Source organism: Apostichopus japonicus, chromosome 5 (genome assembly GCF_037975245.1).
Source record: "Apostichopus japonicus isolate 1M-3 chromosome 5, ASM3797524v1, whole genome shotgun sequence".
In the NCBI taxonomy this organism is placed as follows: domain Eukaryota; kingdom Metazoa; phylum Echinodermata; class Holothuroidea; order Aspidochirotida; family Stichopodidae; genus Apostichopus; species Apostichopus japonicus.
Genome location: NC_092565.1, coordinates 23,951,986 through 23,972,017, shown reverse-complemented (window position 1 = coordinate 23,972,017; position 20,032 = coordinate 23,951,986). Strand labels below are relative to the sequence as shown.

The window sequence follows — 20,032 nt, the reverse complement described above, 5'->3', positions numbered from 1 at the left end:
GGTCTTAGAGCTTCATAGTATGGTTCCATCAATTAAATACTTGTGCATCATTCTGGCATTTTTGAGGGATATGAACTTGATGGTTTCAATTGATCAAGGCTGACGGATTTTAAGCTTAGCTGTGTTTGAAACAGATTATGAAATGATGAAAACACACTCTTCAAATCAGCTTAATATATACAATTTAAGTCATACACACAATACTACTTTAACTTGTGAAGAAAAGTGATTAGTTTAATAGTTACAAATTGCATTGTTAAAATAGGTTAGATAATGAGACAAACTCCAATGAGGCAGTGGACCAGATTTATTACCAAGTTAATAGGTGATAGAATGTTATGCCAGATATTCTGTGCTGGTTATCAGTTAAAACTTCTGCATTACTTAAAAAATATCAAGATAAAATTAGCTACACCGCAAGTTGTCAAAATCTCGGAGCAGATGGTATCAGAAAAAGACATAACCATTATTGTGCTATTTATGATGTACACTCTGTCCCTAAATCATAATTTGTATCCAATTGTGTTTGGAATGCAAGACAATTTGGCTCAAAGGATTTTTAAAACTAAGTGTCATACGCTAGGATTTGCCAGTTGGGCAGGGTTGGTGTTATGCAGGAGGGGTTAATTAATATGCAGAGAAAAGCGGTCATATGATCTAATTAAAGCATGTTAGCCTGCTCTGCTGATTAATTATGTATTAAGCAAGCACTAGCAATAAGTCATGGTGGGACTTGTAATGCACTTCAAATTGCCATAAGTATTTATTAGTTTCTTTCATATAAATTACAAGATTTCTCAATCACTGAAAGAATAACTCAGTCTTTTCTAATATATTATAATATATATATTATTATAATATATTATAGTATATGAATATTCTGTCACATTTGACATTATGGAAAGCAGAAACTCTCTTTTCACTAACACAAAGAATTTCTACTGTTATGAAACTTATTGAACCTTGCAATTATTCAACCAAAAAATTATAAAAACAACTATTTCACTTTGCTTTACATTCATCACCTTTTACAGTTAGGATATGATGTCACTATCATCAGTCACTAATTAGTTATTGCCAAAAAATGGGCAATAATTGCTAAAATCATAAATTCCTAAACTTTGACCTTAGCTTCAAAGTGATCATCAATCAAGTTAAAGTACAAGAAGCAGTGTAAGGCTGGGTCTGTGTTATATGAAATGTCTAATGTTATCCAAAGGGCAGGGGAAGAAAGGTTTTGTTTTTTGTTAGGTAAACACTAGATTTTCCATATCTAACACAGTATGAATCATTATAAGGATCATTATAAGGTTATATGAGGAAAAATGTTAATGTTTCCTGGAAAATTTGTTATAATTTAGTAATTTAGTATTCCTTCACTGTACCTGAGGTAAATACTCAGGAAGGACTGTCATTTAGAATGTATGCACAGCAAATTAATGCACTGTGATGGTTAAGTGCTCAGTGTGTATTGATTAGTCAAAGAGATGATTGGGAAAGGAGGTAGGGAAGGGGGAGAGGGAAGGGAGAGGGGTAAGGGAAGGGAGAGGTGTGAGGGAAGGGAGAGGTGTGAGGGAAGGGAGAGGGGTGATGGAAGGGAGAGGGGTGAGGTAGTTGCTGATTTTTAAGGTTTTTCCAATATCTTTGTCAGACAACCACACCACCCTTGAGATTTTCTGATGGATGAGTAGTTCCCTGCTCAATCGATGTTCTTTTGAGGCTTGAGTGTAGTTACCTTTGCATATGATTATTATTAACAAAAGTGTTGTGTGAGCAATGGATATGGCACATTATGTTAAATTTACTAGGGAGTAAGCAAGCTAAATTTTGCAACAGGCAAAGCATAAAGATTTATTTTAGCTTTACCATCCTGCGCTCTGGAGGGGTGATACTTGTCTCTCTTCTGTACTATACTCAACCATTATCAATAGAGAAAGGATAACAATGTCAAAAAAATTAAAACTTAAATCTCTGATGATAAAATCATTATTCACATCAATTTTGCTTAAATACTTAAAGCAGCATACAGGATTTCACTCAACTTAAGCATTGTTTTTGACACAGACAGAACATTGTCAATATCCTAACATGAATGTGCTCTTGATGTTACTCATAATAAGTCTAGGAAACAAGTGAAAAAATTAATTTAAAAACAAATTGAATCCAAGAGAGACATCACAGAGCTTGCATCATTAATGTTAGCATCAATAATGTTAGGCTAAGCAGGCAATAAATTTGTACAGCAGTTTGGAGAGTTCTGAACTATGTCAATTGTAAATTACTATCACTTCTGTCTACAAAACCTGCGACATATCTTTGCATTCGTTTAGCTGCTGAACAATATTGCAAGGCATTTGTTATTTGATATGGGATCAAAATATTCTCTGCAAAGCCTTTTTGAGAAGTGAAATCCAACGAGGTTTCTTTGCCGTTGGATCAAACAAAGATATAACTCAAACACGTTATTTCAGTGGAAACTGAGAGTGAAACCATGAAATGCTGCTTTAATGCCGTTGGAAGAATATCAATGAATTAGAAAGGTTCTGAATGTGCATCGAATAGAACACGGTGAAGTTTAGTGTGTGGATTTAGTGCACGATTCTCCAATATACTTACTGTATCCGTCTTTCGTTCCTGTGGTAGATGGTATTGCAACAGAGTAAAATATGTTAAAATACATTTATAGCTAGAAAATGAGCTGAAAGGAACCTGGTAAATAAACCCCCCCCCCCAAAAAAAAAACAGCTGGAAACACAAAATATAAAACTCTTCCCAAATGTGAAGTTGGATATAATAGAAAACTAAATCATAGTAGCTAAGGTTTCAATACATGTACCTATGGCTATAGTGACTAAATCAGGACTAATCCACACTGTTGTATTACTCAAATTTGTCAAAGTCAGGTAGGGATAATATAAACTTTAAGTGATGCAACATGACTGAGAGGGTGTGTGTTGATGGATTGGATGGGAGGGGAGGGGGTGTGATGGGGTGAGTTCTATTTGGAAAAAAAAACAGGCATATTGGATAGATGCCATTTAAGGAATCAATAGAAAGACAGAAATTCAATTTCTTATTTTTTGGGGAGCTTTTTTCTACAATTGGTCAAAGAAACAATAAGTTTTTATTCTTCCTTCTTCCAAAAACAAAAAAAAATCATTAGTTAAAATTGATACAAGGGAATGTCAAAAAGACATCATAGTACGCAAAACTTCAAACATTTGAAAAAAACAAATAATTTCTTGTTGAGCTAACTTCCTTAATTATCAGCAAATAGACTGATCAATGATGGAATACCGTTGACTTTCATTTACAACTAGAATATTGATAGCAGTTATTAAGGGACACTAAAATGACAATAAGATAGGGTGACATACAATCACATTTAATAACTAGGGTTCTAATTCAGATTTCATGCCATTCATCCAGTCTTGCCCTTGCAGGATACGCTTCACATTAGAAGAAGTACCACCACAGCTACAATAATGGCCCAGATAGGAAACCCTGTTACATTAGCCTTGGGAGGCAAGATTAATTGACCATACTAACCTCTGTGAAAGAATAGTCTGTAGACCACAAATACAAGAATGATACACATTGGTAGAAGTACCACCACAGCTACAAAAATGGCCCAGATAGGAAACCCTGTTACATTAGCCTTGGGAGGCAAGATTAATTGACCATACTAACCTCTGTGAAAGAATAGTCTGTAGACCACAAGTACAAGAATGATACACATTAGAAGAAGTACCACCACAGCTACAATAATGGCCCAGATAGGAAACCCTGTTACATTAGCCTGGGGAGGAATAGAGAAGCAAACAAATAATGCTTGGATAATGGACACAGAATTACAGAAGGAAACAGAATCATCTGATTCCTCCATTCAGAAAATATAAAACCAAAATTTCCTCAATGCCAGTGGCAAATACTTTGAGGGGCAGAACCTCCAAAAAACATATTTTTATAAATATTTAGCAAATACTGATGACCTTGAAACCATAGATACTAATACAAACAAGACCTGTTGCCTTTTAATGTTCTCATGATGTATCACTTGCATTTTTACTTTATAAGATTTTTATTTTTTAAGATGACTTTTCTACTCACAGTGGGTCCATTGTAGTCTTCTCCTTCAACCAGTAAGAAAGTGTCAGCTTCTAGAACATGGCCGTTAAAGTCAAGAACCAGTTGGCCTTCCAGAATATCCTCCCACATCTCTGCCTGTACCTCTTCCGCATCTCCAGTGACATCGAACGAGATCAGAATCGAACCTAAACGATTATTTAAAAAGATGAATATGAAACAGGTGAAAGAATGATCTTGGCTTGAAGATTTAAGAAGACATAAAAGAGGTAACTGTGTAGAAGAGAAAATAGAGTCGTCAAATGTAATGAGGATTGACTGATAAAACGTTTGACAGTTTGCTGATAGATTTAATGGCCTGATCGGTATATTTATTCTGTATTTACCCTCTGAAATCTCCACATTACTGAAGGAAGCATTAGCATATTCTGGAGCAATCTGGTTTAGGAAGTAAATTTCCAGAGCCTCCTCTTGACCAGCCGCTACCGTAGCGTAGTCTGCGATGAATCGCAAGGTGAGTCTGACAGGCTCACCGCTGTAAGTGATAGCATTGGGATCAACAACGTCAAACGACTCCAGATTCTCAGAGAGACCATAGGCGCTGGATGGAGTTGTCGCTATGGTGATTTCGATCAGATAGCTAACCCCAACAGCATTGATACTGAGGTTGTTGAAGGTGGCTCGGGCAGTAGAGAGGTCAAGGGTCACATTGGTGACACCAAGCAGACTGCCTCTGTAGTTGCTAGGCATGTACAACGCTGCTGAAGCTGTCCATGAATCAAAGTTCTGAAGGAATGAATCAAATATTTACGACTTTCTGTTAAAGCAGCGTCCAGGCACAATATGTTTCACTTGCTAACGTTAAGGCTAGTAACATAAACCTGTGGATCGATTCAGATTTCATTGCCTTCAAAACTAACAATTCAGGAAAACACATCGAACAAAAACATTTGGTGTATGAAAGTGGAAGCTTTAAGTGATGCTTGCCTTAACAATATATCTGAAGAGTACTCCAATGTAAATTGAGGCTACAATGTATCAGGTAGAAATATATTAGGTAGCTACAATGTATCAGGTAGCTACAGTGTATCAGGTAGCTACAGTGTATCAGGTAGCTATAATGTATCAGGTAGCTACAGTGTATCAGGTAGCTACAGTGTATCAGGTAGCTATAATGTATCAGGAAGCTACAGTGTATCAGGAAGCTAGTGTATCAGGTAGCTACAATGTATCAAGTAGCTACAATGTATCAGGTAGCTACAATGTATCAGGTAGCTACAATGTATCAGGTAGCTACAATATATCAGGTAGCTACAATGTATCAGGTAGCTATAATGTATCAGGTAGCTACAATGTATCAGGTAGTTACACTGTATCAGGAAGCTACAGTGTATCAGGTAGCTACAGTGTATCAGGTAGCTACAGTGTATCAGGTAGCTATAATGTATCAGGAAGCTACAGTGTATCAGGAAGCTAGTGTATCAGGTAGCTACAATGTATCAAGTAGCTACAATGTATCAGGTAGCTACAATGTATCAGGTAGCTACAATGTATCAGGTAGCTACAATGTATCAGGTAGCTACAATATATTAGGTAGCTACAATGTATCAGGTAGCTATAATGTATCAGGTAGCTACAATGTATCAGGTAGTTACAATGTATCAGGTAGCTACAATGTATCAGGTAGCTACAATATATTAGGTAGCTACAATGTATCAGGTAGCTATAATGTATCAGGTAGCTACAATGTATCAGGTAGTTACACTGTATCAGGAAGCTACAGTGTATCAGGTAGCTACAATGTATCAGGTAGCTACAGTGTATCAGGAAGCTAGTGTATCAGGTAGCTACAATGTATCAAGTAGCTACAATGTATCAGGTAGCTACAATGTATCAGGTAGCTACAATATATTAGGTAGCTACAATGTATCAGGTAGCTATAATGTATCAGGTAGCTACAATGTATCAGGTAGTTACAATGTATCAGGTAGTTATAATGTATCAGGTAGCTACAGTGTATCAGGTAGCTACAATATATTAGGTAGCTACAATGTATCAGGTAGCTACAATGTATCAGGTAGTTACAGTGTATCAGGTAGCTATAATGTATCAGGTAGCTATAATGTATTAGGTAGCTACAATGTATCAGGTAGCTACAACGTATCAGGAAGCTACAGTGTATCAGGTAGCTACAATGTATCAGGTAGCTACAATGTATCAGGTAGCTACAATGTATCAGGTAGCTACAATGTATTAGGTAGTCTAGGGTACTGCCTTCAAGGAGTAATCAAAACATTTTTGGTAGCAACATTAAACTGTGACACACCTAGGAATCATTCTTACCTTTTCTTCCAAGTTATCTGCTGCATTTCCTGTGATGCTGTCTTGAAGCTCAATGGTTATCTCAAATGAATTTCCCAGAAGAACGTCAGATGGTTGATCTATGACTTCTATTGCATACGGCCTTACTTCCACTTCAAATTCAGCAGAGCTGGCCGACAGACTTGATGTATTTGGGTGAATGATCGCAAAGTCAAGTACAAAAGTAGAACCGGTGGTGTTAATGGACAGATCAGTGAAGTTGACCCAACCGTTGGTGAAGCTGTACGTGGTGTTACCTGACAAGACTCCACTCTCCTGGTTTTGTCGAAGGGTAACTTCCAACAGCCAAGGGTTAGAAGAGTGACCCAATTGCTCAACAGTATTACCCTATAAGGGAAATGCATAACTAGGTAATTTCAGGGGAGATGGTGGGAGGGAGTGGGGTGGGAAATGTACCCATGCCCAGCTCACATCACTGTCAGACTGGTTCCATTGTTGGACAATACAGATAACATGTTTAGGAGTTGAATATGCACATACTAGCAGACTCATGAGTCCATTAATTGAGAACATATTGTCCGATTTATGGTCACAATCTCCACAAGTTATGACCTTCCTCCTAATAGGTTGTTTTGTATGATATAATAAAATTTAATGTGACTTCAAAAACATACTTTTCCAAGTACTCAGAACATTTCATACTCTAAGCACTGTGAGGAAGGAAATGGTACATCCTAAACTTGAATGTCAAAAGTAACATGAAAATAGAACCATACTGCAGAAGCCATTATATGTACATGTAGGAATATACATTATACTGTGACAGGACAGCCATATAACATAATCAATACAAACAAACCATCACAGTATTGGTGTTAGGCAATCATGTTGCACAAACCTTAACCTGTTGAACTCAACACATGAACATATCAGTATGGTTTATACAAGTTACATGTGGCCTTATGTGAATGAGACAAATAAACAGTAATGTCAATGAATTAATCCCCCATTGTACAAACATTCCTCTGGTGTTATCTTGTTGATTAAAGAGATTAGTATCAATCAACTCAAACAAGTCTATATGAACAAATCATGTGTGATAAAGGGATATGTTTACTGTTTAATACAGTGCTAGTGTTTGTAGAACTGATTTGTGTTACAAATAACAGCAAGAAGTTATTGGTACCACGGTCTGTTTGATGTTAAATGGATTTTCCACATTATGTACCCCTGTCCTCTCTAAATGGATTATCCACATTACCTAGCCCTGTCCTCTAATGGATTATACACATTTCTTACCCCTGACCACCAGTGGCGTCGCCATGGGGTGGTCTGGGAGGCACATGCCCTCCCAAAACAAATTGTGCCACCCAGGTGCAATTTGTACTTTAAAAAAAGGACACTCAGACAAAAACTTTATCTGCCTCAATTTAAACAAAACGATTGGAGAGACTAAGCCGAAAATTATTGAACATCAAGTTGCAAATATAGCAAAATATAGCACCAGATTGCATCTAAGGTCCCTTAATTAATCACAAATTTCTCAAGGACACCCCCTCCCCTTAGACCCCTCCCCCAGGACGGAATTCACAAACACACATTGTGCCCCCTAATTAAGTGATGTGCCCCCCTTCCCCAGTTCCCTCTAAGATTTAAATGACTGGCGACGCTACTGCTGTCCAACTTAAATGGATTACCCACATTACGTACCCCTGTCCTCATCAAATCGATTATCCACATTATGTACCCCTATCCTTTTCAAATAAATAGTTCACATTTATCCTGTCCTCTTACCAAGGCATCAACAACATTGATCTTTGGCTGTGTGAAGAAAGGATAATCCTCCTTGGCATCTCCTGGTTCTGTCACAACGATCAACTGACTCGGGGTGCGGTACTCCAAGGAACTGTCCGAACTAGCCTCCGCCTCTTCCATAGCCTGTACTTCATCATACCTTTAACAGATTCAAACCAGCATATATTGAATTTACTTAAAGCAGCAGGTTTCATCATGATTACATCTCAGTCAACAAACCATCGATAAATACATGTTCAAGTCAAACAAAAACCAAGTAAAAAAATAATAAATCACTTGCAAAAACATTAGTTAGATAAGGAGGACTTTCTGAGGACTCTCTTCTGATGAGACAGTGAAGTATGAGCTGGGGCTAAGTCACAAATTCAACCAAGATCAAGAGCTAATGTTTATATGGAAGTGATAGCTTCGTGTGCTTCATTCCAAGCTAAGCATTTTTTTCAAATACAAAAACCAAGACACACTAGCATTACTGTTTAAATTACTTGCAATCAAAACACTGACTGTGATTTGGATAAATCCAGTAAAGAAATTAGAACTAGCTTAAGGTAATTTTTTTTAATAAACTACTTTGTGTGTGTACTTCAGACATATATCTTCTAGTTTGAAAAGTTTCATGAAGTGGAAGATTATTTCAAGCGCAGGAAAGGGAGACGATATGGACTGTTCAAGCAGTTTTGAGTTTATGGAACTCTGTTTCGTCCCATCTTAAACACCTTATGGTCTAGAATAGAACTTGAATTTGAGTCCGTACCTCAGACCAGTGCTATTGGCAGCTCCACCTGTCTCATTGGTGGCCCTCACACCCCCTGTGGGATCCACTGGGGTGTCCACAGGATCAGTCATAGAGAGATAGGTGACAGTGTAACCAATTGAATCCTCCAAGCCACCAGTCTGCATCTCATCGGCCAGTGTAGCTTGAATGTCCAAAAGGCTATCAAAGGAGAGATCTTCTGCATCATCTGTAAGGTATATAGTATAAATATTACACATTCATGACATCTATACTGTCTGTACTATAGAGTCTCATAATATCAAACGTTACTTATTGGCAAAAGATTTAACAAATTTATAAATGCATCTAAGGTAATTTGAGCTTTACCACATTATAAATTATGACAATATTCTCAGAACTTATGAAAGCATTGGCCATACCGTTGGGAAGAGCAGTAGGTGTTGCCATGGTACTATTGGAGGCTTCCGTAGATGATGATGTTGCGGACGGCTGGTCCCCGATCTCCACCACTACTTCCACTTCTCCCGTAGCCCGTCTCCTGCGCCGGACACTGTCTTCGCTGATGATCTCCACAACACGTATCTTGGAGGGAGGGATGTTCAATAAGTTAGCCAAGTTCTGCACAATGTTCTCCTCAAAGAAATTGTCCACCTCCACAGCTGGGACTCCAAATGTAGTCATGATGACAGGTGTGGTCACCACCTCTACTATAGCTTCACCCCTAATGAGAATGAAGAGCTGGTGCAGGTCACGATCAAAGTAGTTTTCTCCGAGGACATTTGACGACAGGCTTGGGTAGTAGTCAGCATTAGTCTCCCCTGCCTCTGGGGCCTGCGAACCAGCAAGAAAAAAGACTCTTGGATAGGATAGATCACAAAATGAAGATTGGCACCTATAGGGCAAATTAAGTTACTCCCACCCCTTCCGCCCCCTTCCTTTTCCTCCCTTAAAGAAAGACTATTGTTATCATATAATCATAATAATAATAAATAAGAATTTGTTAAGTGCTTTTATCCAGTTAAAAAGAACTGCTCAGAAGCGCTGCAGGAGCAAAGTACCCAAAATGGACAAAACAGTTATTAAACAAATGGATATGCATTCATGAATAAGAACGTGTCTATTTTTGGAAATAGAGATAATCCTCTTTGAAGTATGAAAAATGTCTTAATATTTCCTTAAGTCAGAAGTTTGACTACTTTGTTCAAATCTAATTGTGAATAATTGAGTTCCATGTTTCAAAGGTTATAACAGCTCTACTCTTGTTTGTAGTTCTTTGCATCTAAGGCTTTTAAACAACAAAGGTTTATTTCCACTGGCTACTCCTATAAGATGCTAAAAAGGTGGGTTGGAATTATTTAGCAGAGCTTTATCTGAGTTTATATATAATATACTTATACAATAATGAACCCAATTAAAGGATGCAGTTTGCATTACTAGTAAATAGCTAACAACTACTTGGTCATACTATCTCTGGCAGCATGCAGGTTTGAACTTATAGAGGACCATGACAACAGACTCATTCAAGGACACAAACTATGTGATTACTGTGTACAGCTAATCCTACGTCTGGTACAGAAGGACTAGTATATACTCCATCACGTACCTTCCATGTGAAAACACCGTCTTCTATGACCCCATTGGTTGGTAAGATATAAATGCCATCGACATAGACATCCAACCTCTGTGGGTTGGAATAGTAGGTTGATACCACCAACGATTGGCTGTCCTCTGCGTTCAGCATATAATACCTCAGATGCTGAGGATTGGTACCGGTGAAGTGAAGGTCGTAGAATCGTCCTGTATCTACGATGGTGTAGAAAGTACTGATCCTTTCCTGACAGGTGTAACCGTGACACCATCCGTGGTCCTGCGGTCCGTTGATCAAGTCCACATAGCCATCAGAGAGGAGGGCTACGGGAGACACTCTTCGTGTCTCTGTGTCAGCGTCCATGCTCTCCACTATCATCATCCTGTGGTCCAGGTTATTGCATTTGTACGCCTGCCAACTGCTCATCCACACACAGTCACCGCTACCTCTGTAAATTCCTGTGTAAGAATAAAGCAGAAGCACTACGCATCTCAGGAATGTATCATGTTAACATAAGTAGTACAAACAAAAAACAGTGTTCACAAATACCCTTTGTGTCAAATTTCTAAACATGTGAGTTTGAAACTGACTGATCTCGTTGCAGTACCAATCACGTTATGTAAATATAGAGCTGGGGCTTTCAATTAATTTCAAGAGGATTGTCCAGAGCAAAGGGCCAGAGAGAACCACTGATTGTCCAGAGCAAACGGCCAGAGAGACTCACTATCCATAGTTTGAACAATGTGCAGGGTAGTCTGGTAGTGCACTCAAACCTAAGGCCTTTAAGGGCTTGCAATTCTGAAAGTTTTCTTAGAATTTTTACTTGGAACTGAAGATGAACTTTGCCAATCTTGGTTGCTTTATCCACTGTGAGAGAGTTGAACCCTTTTAGATCTGCTAGAAAAAAACATATATATAACTTTGATACCAAATGTTTGAGATAAAGCTTGACAACATTCCAGCAGATTTTATATCCACTTTAAACACTTTTGTTGGCAGCCTAATACCCTTACCACTATCCCCAATAACTTTAGTTTGTCATTAAAATATGTTAATAATTTCATATTTTCTTAAATCTAATAATTTAATATCTTCTTAAATCTAATAATGACCTTTGTTTGGTGCCAACTGATCTGCAGGAATACGGCTACCATCTGGATTTGTCAGCATTGTACGTGGGATCCTGTAGTCACCGAGACCCCTCCTCGGGTCACCATCCCATTCAAATGCAGAGTCCGGTATCACGGTACCCGCTTCCCCTAGCATGCTGCCATCAAGGTCACGGATCATAGCCTTCTTCATGCCATCGCAATCCATGTCCACGCAGTCAGATGGGTTTACCAACCTATGTGAGATTTAAGAAGACAAAACCTCCCTGTTGAATGGCTTTTCATTTGTGACATTTGAACCTATCATTTCAGAGCAAACTTTACAGGAATTGAAACAATGGAACAATGACCAAAGTAATTGGGCTGAAAACTTTATGCCATTTGCTGATTGCACAATTTTGCAGGTTGTCAACATCTCAGTTCTTGATGACTTCCTGGTACTGGCAGCAACATCATGCCATCTCCTGATGATATCCCTGTTTCAACTGCTGTCACCGTCATGTGATTTGTTGATGACAATCCCATTATTGATGTCACCCTCATGTCATTTGTTGATGACATCCCAAATATTGTTGCCACCCTCATGTCACTTGTTGATTGCATCCTGTTATTGGTTGTCACCTTCATGTCATTTGTTGAGGACATCCCAAATATTGTTGCCACCCTCATGTCATTTGTGATTGCATCCTGTTATTGGTTGTCACCTTCATGTCATTTGTTGAGGACATCCCAAATATTGTTGCCACCCTCATGTCATTTGTTGATTACATCCGGTTATTTGTTGTCACCTTCATGTCATTTGTTGCTGTTTGCTACCTAAACGTCACAAACTGACAATGTTAAGTCACTTGATGACATAGAAAGGTAATTTTCTCTATTTTGCTTTTACATTGTTCCACAACTCCACATACTGACTGACACCATATACATATATTAAGCATTGTTACTGACAACAATATACCTCACTGTAGCAAGTAACACATCTCTGTTGTAAAATTAATGGACAGCTTATAAGTACTTCACCATATCAATTACTGTCCAGAATGCCATCAATAGAACGGCTATTAAATTGATTTTGTTCCTTTTCTCACCATTTAGGTATAAAGCCCTAATAAGTTCTCTTTACCTGAACAACATCATCATATAATAATTTGCAAAGATTACTTGAGAATGCGACCTGCAAAATCGAATTGACTGCTACCATGAAATAAATATCGCAGCGGCTTCTCAAACGTTTTTCTGTACAATAAAACAGTCTTTCTTCTTACCCTAGACTGGGTCTCGGTAAAAAGAGATAATTCTCTTCTGGTACGTCAACAAATCGGAGGGAGTCCACCTCAATTGGATGAGAAGCGTCACCACTGGCAGAGTTGGGAATGAACGGAACGTGTTTTGAACCGCAGGCATTCCCGTAATCAGCAAACGTTACACCTGTCAACAGAACCACAGACACTGAACTATTACACCACTGCAGTCTTGAAGAAGGCAAGAGACTGTACAAGGAATATCTCTATCAACTAGTGACAGTATAAATGGAAGTTTAATATCTTGTTTAATATCATTACTAGCATATCTCTTATATCTGACAGAGGTTTTATTGTCAGACTCGATTGATTTCCCAATATTAATCATCCATATTATTGTAAATTGTATATAGTATTTAGACATCCCATAACATGTTCTTTACTTGTTACTTTAAGGAAGTCACTCACCAGAGAGTTTTGAGATACCACTGATGGCAGGGTAGGACATGACCTTGTGAAAGGGCTTGAAAGGTGCTCCGTTGCTACCTGACATGAACACAGAAAAGTAGAATCCAACCGTAGATATCCCGCCTGTTTTTGGAGACCGATGCTTGCTTGTGAAAGGAGCTGCTTCTGGAGTAGCCTGGGAGAGCAACAAATCAAGATAGTCATTGATAAATACCAATGAATTTACACTGATCTTGCAATTCCATGTCCCTTTAAGAACATTTATAATGTCAAATACAACATCAGGGTAATCAGGATATGTTTGGTCAGAAAGGAAGATCTTAGGTAGTAGTTTAGTCTTTATATGTCATAGTCCAAGACAAAAGATAAAAATGAGGGCTGCTAATGTTTCTGTTGCTTAAAGGAATTCAGCTTAAAATATGTAAAATGGTTGGAATGCTCCTTGTGTGGTTAAATTGATGATGAACTTGGCTTCTCATTGCAGGCTAGAATTAATGTTAATGCTAATCTGTTGCTTTATAAACATTCTCATTACTCAAACAATACCTTGGCTTCTCATTGCAGCAGTGGCGTAGGAAGTGCTTTTGAGTGGGGGGGGCTGAAGATCGATGGCCGGCCTGGGGGAGGGGTCTAAGGGGAGGGGGACTCCCCCTCCCCTTTGGAATTTTTTGCATTTCCAGGTGGCCTCAGATGCAATTTGGTGCAATATAGCACACTTCAACACCCACTCCGTTTTGTAAACTTAATTTTGTATTTTCACCTGGCCTTAGATGCAATTTGGTGCTCCAAATGAGATTTTTTTTTCTCATTTGGAAATGTAAAAGGGGTTTTCTGACTTGCGAAGCGGGGGGGCGGAATGATACTTTCGCCCCTCCACATTTTCCAGCCCCCCCGGTTCCTAGGCCCTTGCATTGCAGGCTAGAATTAATGTTAATGCTAATCTGTTGCTTTATAAACATTCTCATTGCAGGCTAGAATTAATGTCAATGCTAATCTGTTGCTTTATAAACATTCTCATCGCAGGCTAGAATTAATGTTTATGCTAATCTGTTGCTTTATAAACATTCTCATTGCAGGCTAGAATTAATGTTAATGCTAATCTGTTGCTTTATAAACATTCTCATTGCAGGCTAGAATTAATGTTAATGCTAATCTGTTGCTTTATAAACATTCTCATTGCAGGCTAGAATTAATGTTAATGCTAATCTGTTGCTTTATAAACATTCTCATTGCAGGCTAGAATTAATGTTAATGCTAATCTGTTGCTTTATAAACATTCTCATTGCAGGCTAGAATTAATGTTAATGCTAATCTGTTGCTTTATAAACATTCTCATTGCAGGCTAGAATTAATGTTAATGCTAATCTGTTGCTTTATAAACATTCTCATTGCAGGCTAGAATTAATGTTAATGCTAATCTGTTGCTTTATAAACATTCTCATTGCAGACTAGAATTAATGTTAATGCTAATCTGTTGCTTTATAAACATTCTCATTGCAGGCTAGAATTAATGTTAATGCTAATCTGTTGCTTTATAAACATTCTCATTGCAGGCTAGAATTAATGTTAATGCTAATCTGTTGCTTTATAAACATTCTCATTGCAGACTAGAATTAATGTTAATGCTAATCTGTTGCTTTAAAAACATTCTCATCGCAGACTAGAATTAATGTTAATGCTAATCTGTTGCTTTATAAACATTCTCATCGCAGACTAGAATTAATGTTTATGCTAATCTGTTGCTTTATAAACATTCTCATTGCAGGCTAGAATTAATGTTAATGCTAATCTGTTGCTTTATAAACATTCTCATTGCAGGCTAGAATTAATGTTAATGCTAATCTGTTGCTTTATAAACATTCTCATTGCAGACTAGAATTAATGTTAATGCTAATCTGTTGCTTTATAAACATTCTCATTGCAGACTAGAATTAATGTTAATGCTAATCTGTTGCTTTATAAACATTCTCATTGCAGGCTAGAATTAATGTTAATGCTAATCTGTTGCTTTATAAACATTCTCATTGCAGGCTAGAATTAATGTTAATGCTAATCTGTTGCTTTATAAACATTCTCATTGCAGGCTAGAATTAATGTTAATGCTAATCTGTTGCTTTATAAACATTCTCATTGCAGACTAGAATTAATGTTAATGCTAATCTGTTGCTTTATAAACATTCTCATTGCAGGCTAGAATTAATGTTAATGCTAATCTGTTGCTTTATAAACATTCTCATTGCAGGCTAGAATTAATGTTAATGCTAATCTGTTGCTTTATAAACATTCTCATTGCAGACTAGAATTAATGTTAATGCTAATCTGTTGCTTTAAAAACATTCTCATTGCAGACTAGAATTAATGTTAATGCTAATCTGTTGCTTTATAAACATTCTCATTGCAGACTAGAATTAATGTTAATGCTAATCTGTTGCTTTATAAACATTCTCATTGCAGACTAGAATTAATGTTAATGCTAATCTGTTGCTTTATAAACATTCTCATTGCAGACTAGAATTAATGTTAATGCTAATCTGTTGCTTTATAAACATTCTCATTGCAGACTAGAATTAATGTTAATGCTAATCTGTTGCTTTATAAACATTCTCATTGCAGGCTAGAATTAATGTTAATGCTAATCTGTTGCTTTATAAACATTCTCATTGCAGGCTAGAATTAATGTTAATGCTAATCTGTTGCTTTATAAACATTCTCATTGCAGGCTAGAATTAATGTTAATGCTAATCTGTTGCTTTATAAACATTCTCATTGCAGGCTAGAATTAATGTTAATGCTAATCTGTTGCTTTATAAACATTCTCATTGCAGACTAGAATTAATGTTAATGCTAATCTGTTGCTTTATAAACATTCTCATTGCAGACTAGAATTAATGTTAATGCTAATCTGTTGCTTTATAAACATTCTCATGGCAGGCTAGAATTAATGTTAATGCTAATCTGTTGCTTTATAAACATTCTCATTGCAGGCTAGAATTAATGTTAATGCTAATCTGTTGCTTTATAAACATTCTCATTGCAGGTTAGAATTAATGTTAATGCTAATCTGTTGCTTTATAAACATTCTCATTGCAGGCTAGAATTAATGTTAATGCTAATCTGTTGCTTTATAAACATTCTCATTGCAGACTAGAATTAATGTTAATGCTAATCTGTTGCTTTATAAACATTCTCATTGCAGGCTAGAATTAATGTTAATGCTAATCTGTTGCTTTATAAACATTCTCATTGCAGGCTAGAATTAATGTTAATGCTAATCTGTTGCTTTATAAACATTCTCATTGCAGGCTAGAATTAATGTTAATGCTAATCTGTTGCTTTATAAACATTCTCATTGCAGGTTAGAATTAATGTTAATGCTAATCTGTTGCTTTATAAACATTCTCATTGCAGGCTAGAATTAATGTTAATGCTAATCTGTTGCTTTATAAACATTCTCATTGCAGACTAGAATTAATGTTAATGCTAATCTGTTGCTTTATAAACATTCTCATTGCAGACTAGAATTAATGTTAATGCTAATCTGTTGCTTTATAAACATTCTCATCGCAGGCTAGAATTAATGTTAATGCTAATCTGTTGCTTTATAAACATTCTCATTGCAGGTTAGAATTAATGTTTATGCTAATCTGTTGCTTTATAAACATTCTCATTGCAGACTAGAATTAATGTTAATGCTAATCTGTTGCTTTAAAAACATTCACATTGCAGGCTAGAATTAATGTTAATGCTAATCTGTTGCTTTATAAACATTCTCATGACTCAAACAATACCTTTTTCTTTTACCTTCACAGGAAGAACCGAGTATCATTAAATGACATTCAGCATTTGTCCAGCATTTGTCCTGCATTTGTCCAGCATTTGTCCTAAACATATGTTTAATGCATTGTTAAAATACTGTTTGAGGCCATGGTAGTCTAATGTTCTTCCTACCAAAATTGCCTATGAAATGTTAACATACATAACTAACCAAACAAAACTTTGAATATTCGATTGCAGTCATATATACGACCCTGAGAATCAATCTATAAACTCACAGCCTGGCAGTCGTAACTGGGACTTGTTCCGACCATCAAAGAATCTCGAACTTCAACAAATTTTTCAGACGTTTTATGCGACAGCGCGGCAGGTCCCTTAACGAGAGCCAAGACACCGGCCGAGTTATCGACTAGTTTGGAGCCCGTCACCAACAGAGATGATGAAATCTGTGCGTAGATCGCATAGTCGAAGCTGTTCCATAGGAAGAAGTTTGACACCTGGAGGGGTGAAAGCACAAAAACCATCTGATGGTTATCGCCATGACAACAATTTTATCATTTCTTTTCTCTCTTTTTGCATTTTCATTATTATATACCACCCCAGACTGCTTCCCATCAAATTCACTCATTTATGATCAATGCAGGCACTGAATTTGGTCTCTAGTATCTTTGAAATTCATTTTTTGCTCTCCTCAATTTTTGGCCTGAATCCCAAACTTACCTCTGCCGGGTAATGAAACCCTATCTATCTGATAGATTTAACATAACGGTTAACTTAACTTTCAGAATTAACTGCTTGTCTTTCTCTTTAAACCCTGCCTCTCAAATTAGGAGTTTTTTCCTTTTAGTAAAGGTTTTTCAAATCTTGTTCATATATCTTAGAAAGAAAGTTCATGAAAAGCTGGGAAGTAAAAATAATTTTGTTTTCTAATTCTTGAGAAATGCATACCAAAATGGGTAGGTACTTGATACTTACTTTAGAGCACCCAGGTTGGTTGGCACCAAAGATGTGTACCCCGTGGAGGGTGGAGTGAGCTTCATTGCCATACCAAGCAGTCCCTGAGTCGTCGCACAGCTCACCCTTGATCTTATATCCCACACGCTCCGATCCTGCCACGGTGTTATTGATCAGGACGGGTCGCCTAGCCTTTTCCACCTCTATACCGCCATTCCACATCAGATTTTCCGTCTCGCTGCGGTCTTGATATTCACCAGGGAATATGACCAGCGTCACCAGGTTATGAATGATCTGGGTGTCCTCGCCCCAAGTGACGATACCTTCCAGCAAAATAGGGATAAAACGATCGGCATTAGTTCTGGATGTGTTAGACTGAGAGAGTACAGTGGTTGTGTAGAGACAGGTAAGTGAATCTACAGTCCATGTGTTGATTGTAAATATACAGAGAGACTTAGGTAGACACTATCTACTTCACACTCGTAGAAGTTGATGTCCAGGTAATTCACGTCCTCCTTGCCCACTCACTACCTATCCATACATGAAAACAACAATCAAAGGCAACAGTCTATTCTCAAGGAGATACAACATTTTTCAAACACATCTAATCTAAGAATGCTATGTTCCTCCTAATTTCACTAATCACTTGTCTTCCAATCAATGGGTGCCATGACTTGCACTGTCATTAATCCCTTACCTGCTCTAACTATATGATTGACAACACTGATCCAGAGAGTTATACTTCCCAATGTTACTAATCCCTGTCCAATCCAACTATAACATTGTAGTACAACATTGCCACTAACCTCTAATCAATGGGTGCAGCATCAATCATGCTAATCCCTTATCTGGTCCGGCATCTTGATGTACGTTGTCCTACCTCTAATCCATGATGATTCTACACCTCCTAGTGTTACTAATCCCTTACCTGATTACAAAGCATTGTCTTCTAATTCTAGGGCACCATATCACCTCCATCCCCCAATTGTACTAAAACTGATGTACCATATATTTTTAGTGACCAATTATCCATGGGTGCCATAGCAACCTAAATCAGTTACCCTTAACTGCTCCCACAACTGATGCAATGTCAGTGACCCTTTACCTGATCTCACTGCATAATCTATTACACCTTCCAAGAGTACCTGTAACTTACTGGTGCCACAGCTCACCATGTCACTAATCCCTTACCTGGTCCCACTACATGGTGTACAACATTGTCAGAGATCTCCAATAATTTACTGGTGCCACAGCTCACCATGTCACTAATCCCTTACCTGGTCCCACTACATGGTGTACAACATTGTCAGAGATCTCCAATCCGTGGGTGCCAAACACTCCGATAGCTGTGTTGAATCCGTTGTGGAAACTGCAGCTCCTGACGTAAGATGGAGACTCCTCGGTAACTTCTCCTGCATCCAGGAAGGCGAGAGAATATCGAGGATCGTAGAAGTCTGTCCAACCCTCCTGTCCAGTGTGTTTAAACTGTACGTTGGATATGCGTGCGTAACCTGTGAGGATGTAGCAGAAAATAATTTATCTGGTACGTAGAGGCTACAAATACATTCATCCACTAAATCACGGTTACCTTCACAGCAGTCGAGAAACATTTGTGTTCAAAGTATTTGGTTTCGGTTTAAGTGAATACTGAGTTTTGCCTTTATTTGGGGCTTATCATTGCTTGCAGATTACAACAGGTATAGATTAGAGCCACAAGTTTGTCAAAGCCCAAAACAATTCACTAACTAATTGCTTCTTAACTGTCTTGGCATTAAAACCATGGAACTATCAATCAAGCAATCAATGAAGCCATTTTACATTAACATCTGCTTTAGGCAGAAAATGATCATAGCTTTGATTCACCATTAGGTTAGTGTCATATGGCTGCCGACTAAATCAACTGATCACCTGTTTTTTCTCTAGGTATTTCACATAT

General features: G+C 37.5%; 1 protein-coding gene across 7 annotated transcripts in view; it reads right to left on the bottom strand.

Moving 5' to 3' along the window:
- Positions 1-20,032, bottom strand: part of LOC139968108 (fibrocystin-L-like) — an 88,054-nt gene that overhangs the window by 7,412 nt on the left and 60,610 nt on the right. For 2 of the 7 annotated variants that reach the window (XM_071972477.1, XM_071972484.1), the window contains 15 exons: positions 19,374-19,607; positions 18,118-18,419; positions 17,421-17,639; positions 13,369-13,543; positions 12,925-13,087; positions 11,660-11,892; positions 10,563-11,005; positions 9,379-9,790; positions 8,978-9,185; positions 8,203-8,362; positions 6,430-6,795; positions 4,473-4,872; positions 4,111-4,274; positions 3,691-3,799; positions 1,867-1,908 (listed from right to left, as the gene is read on the bottom strand). In XM_071972477.1, the coding sequence (XP_071828578.1) occupies positions 1,867-1,908; positions 3,691-3,799; positions 4,111-4,274; positions 4,473-4,872; positions 6,430-6,795; positions 8,203-8,362; positions 8,978-9,185; positions 9,379-9,790; positions 10,563-11,005; positions 11,660-11,892; positions 12,925-13,087; positions 13,369-13,543; positions 17,421-17,639; positions 18,118-18,419; positions 19,374-19,607 (3,630 nt within the window). Of the gene's footprint in view, positions 1-1,866; positions 1,909-2,616; positions 2,635-3,549; positions 3,659-3,690; positions 3,800-4,110; positions 4,275-4,472; positions 4,873-6,429; positions 6,796-8,202; positions 8,363-8,977; positions 9,186-9,378; positions 9,791-10,562; positions 11,006-11,659; positions 11,893-12,924; positions 13,088-13,368; positions 13,544-17,420; positions 17,640-18,117; positions 18,420-19,373; positions 19,608-20,032 lie in introns of all 7 variants that reach the window. The other 5 variants (XM_071972480.1, XM_071972478.1, XM_071972479.1 and 2 more) reach the window with 5 other exon arrangements.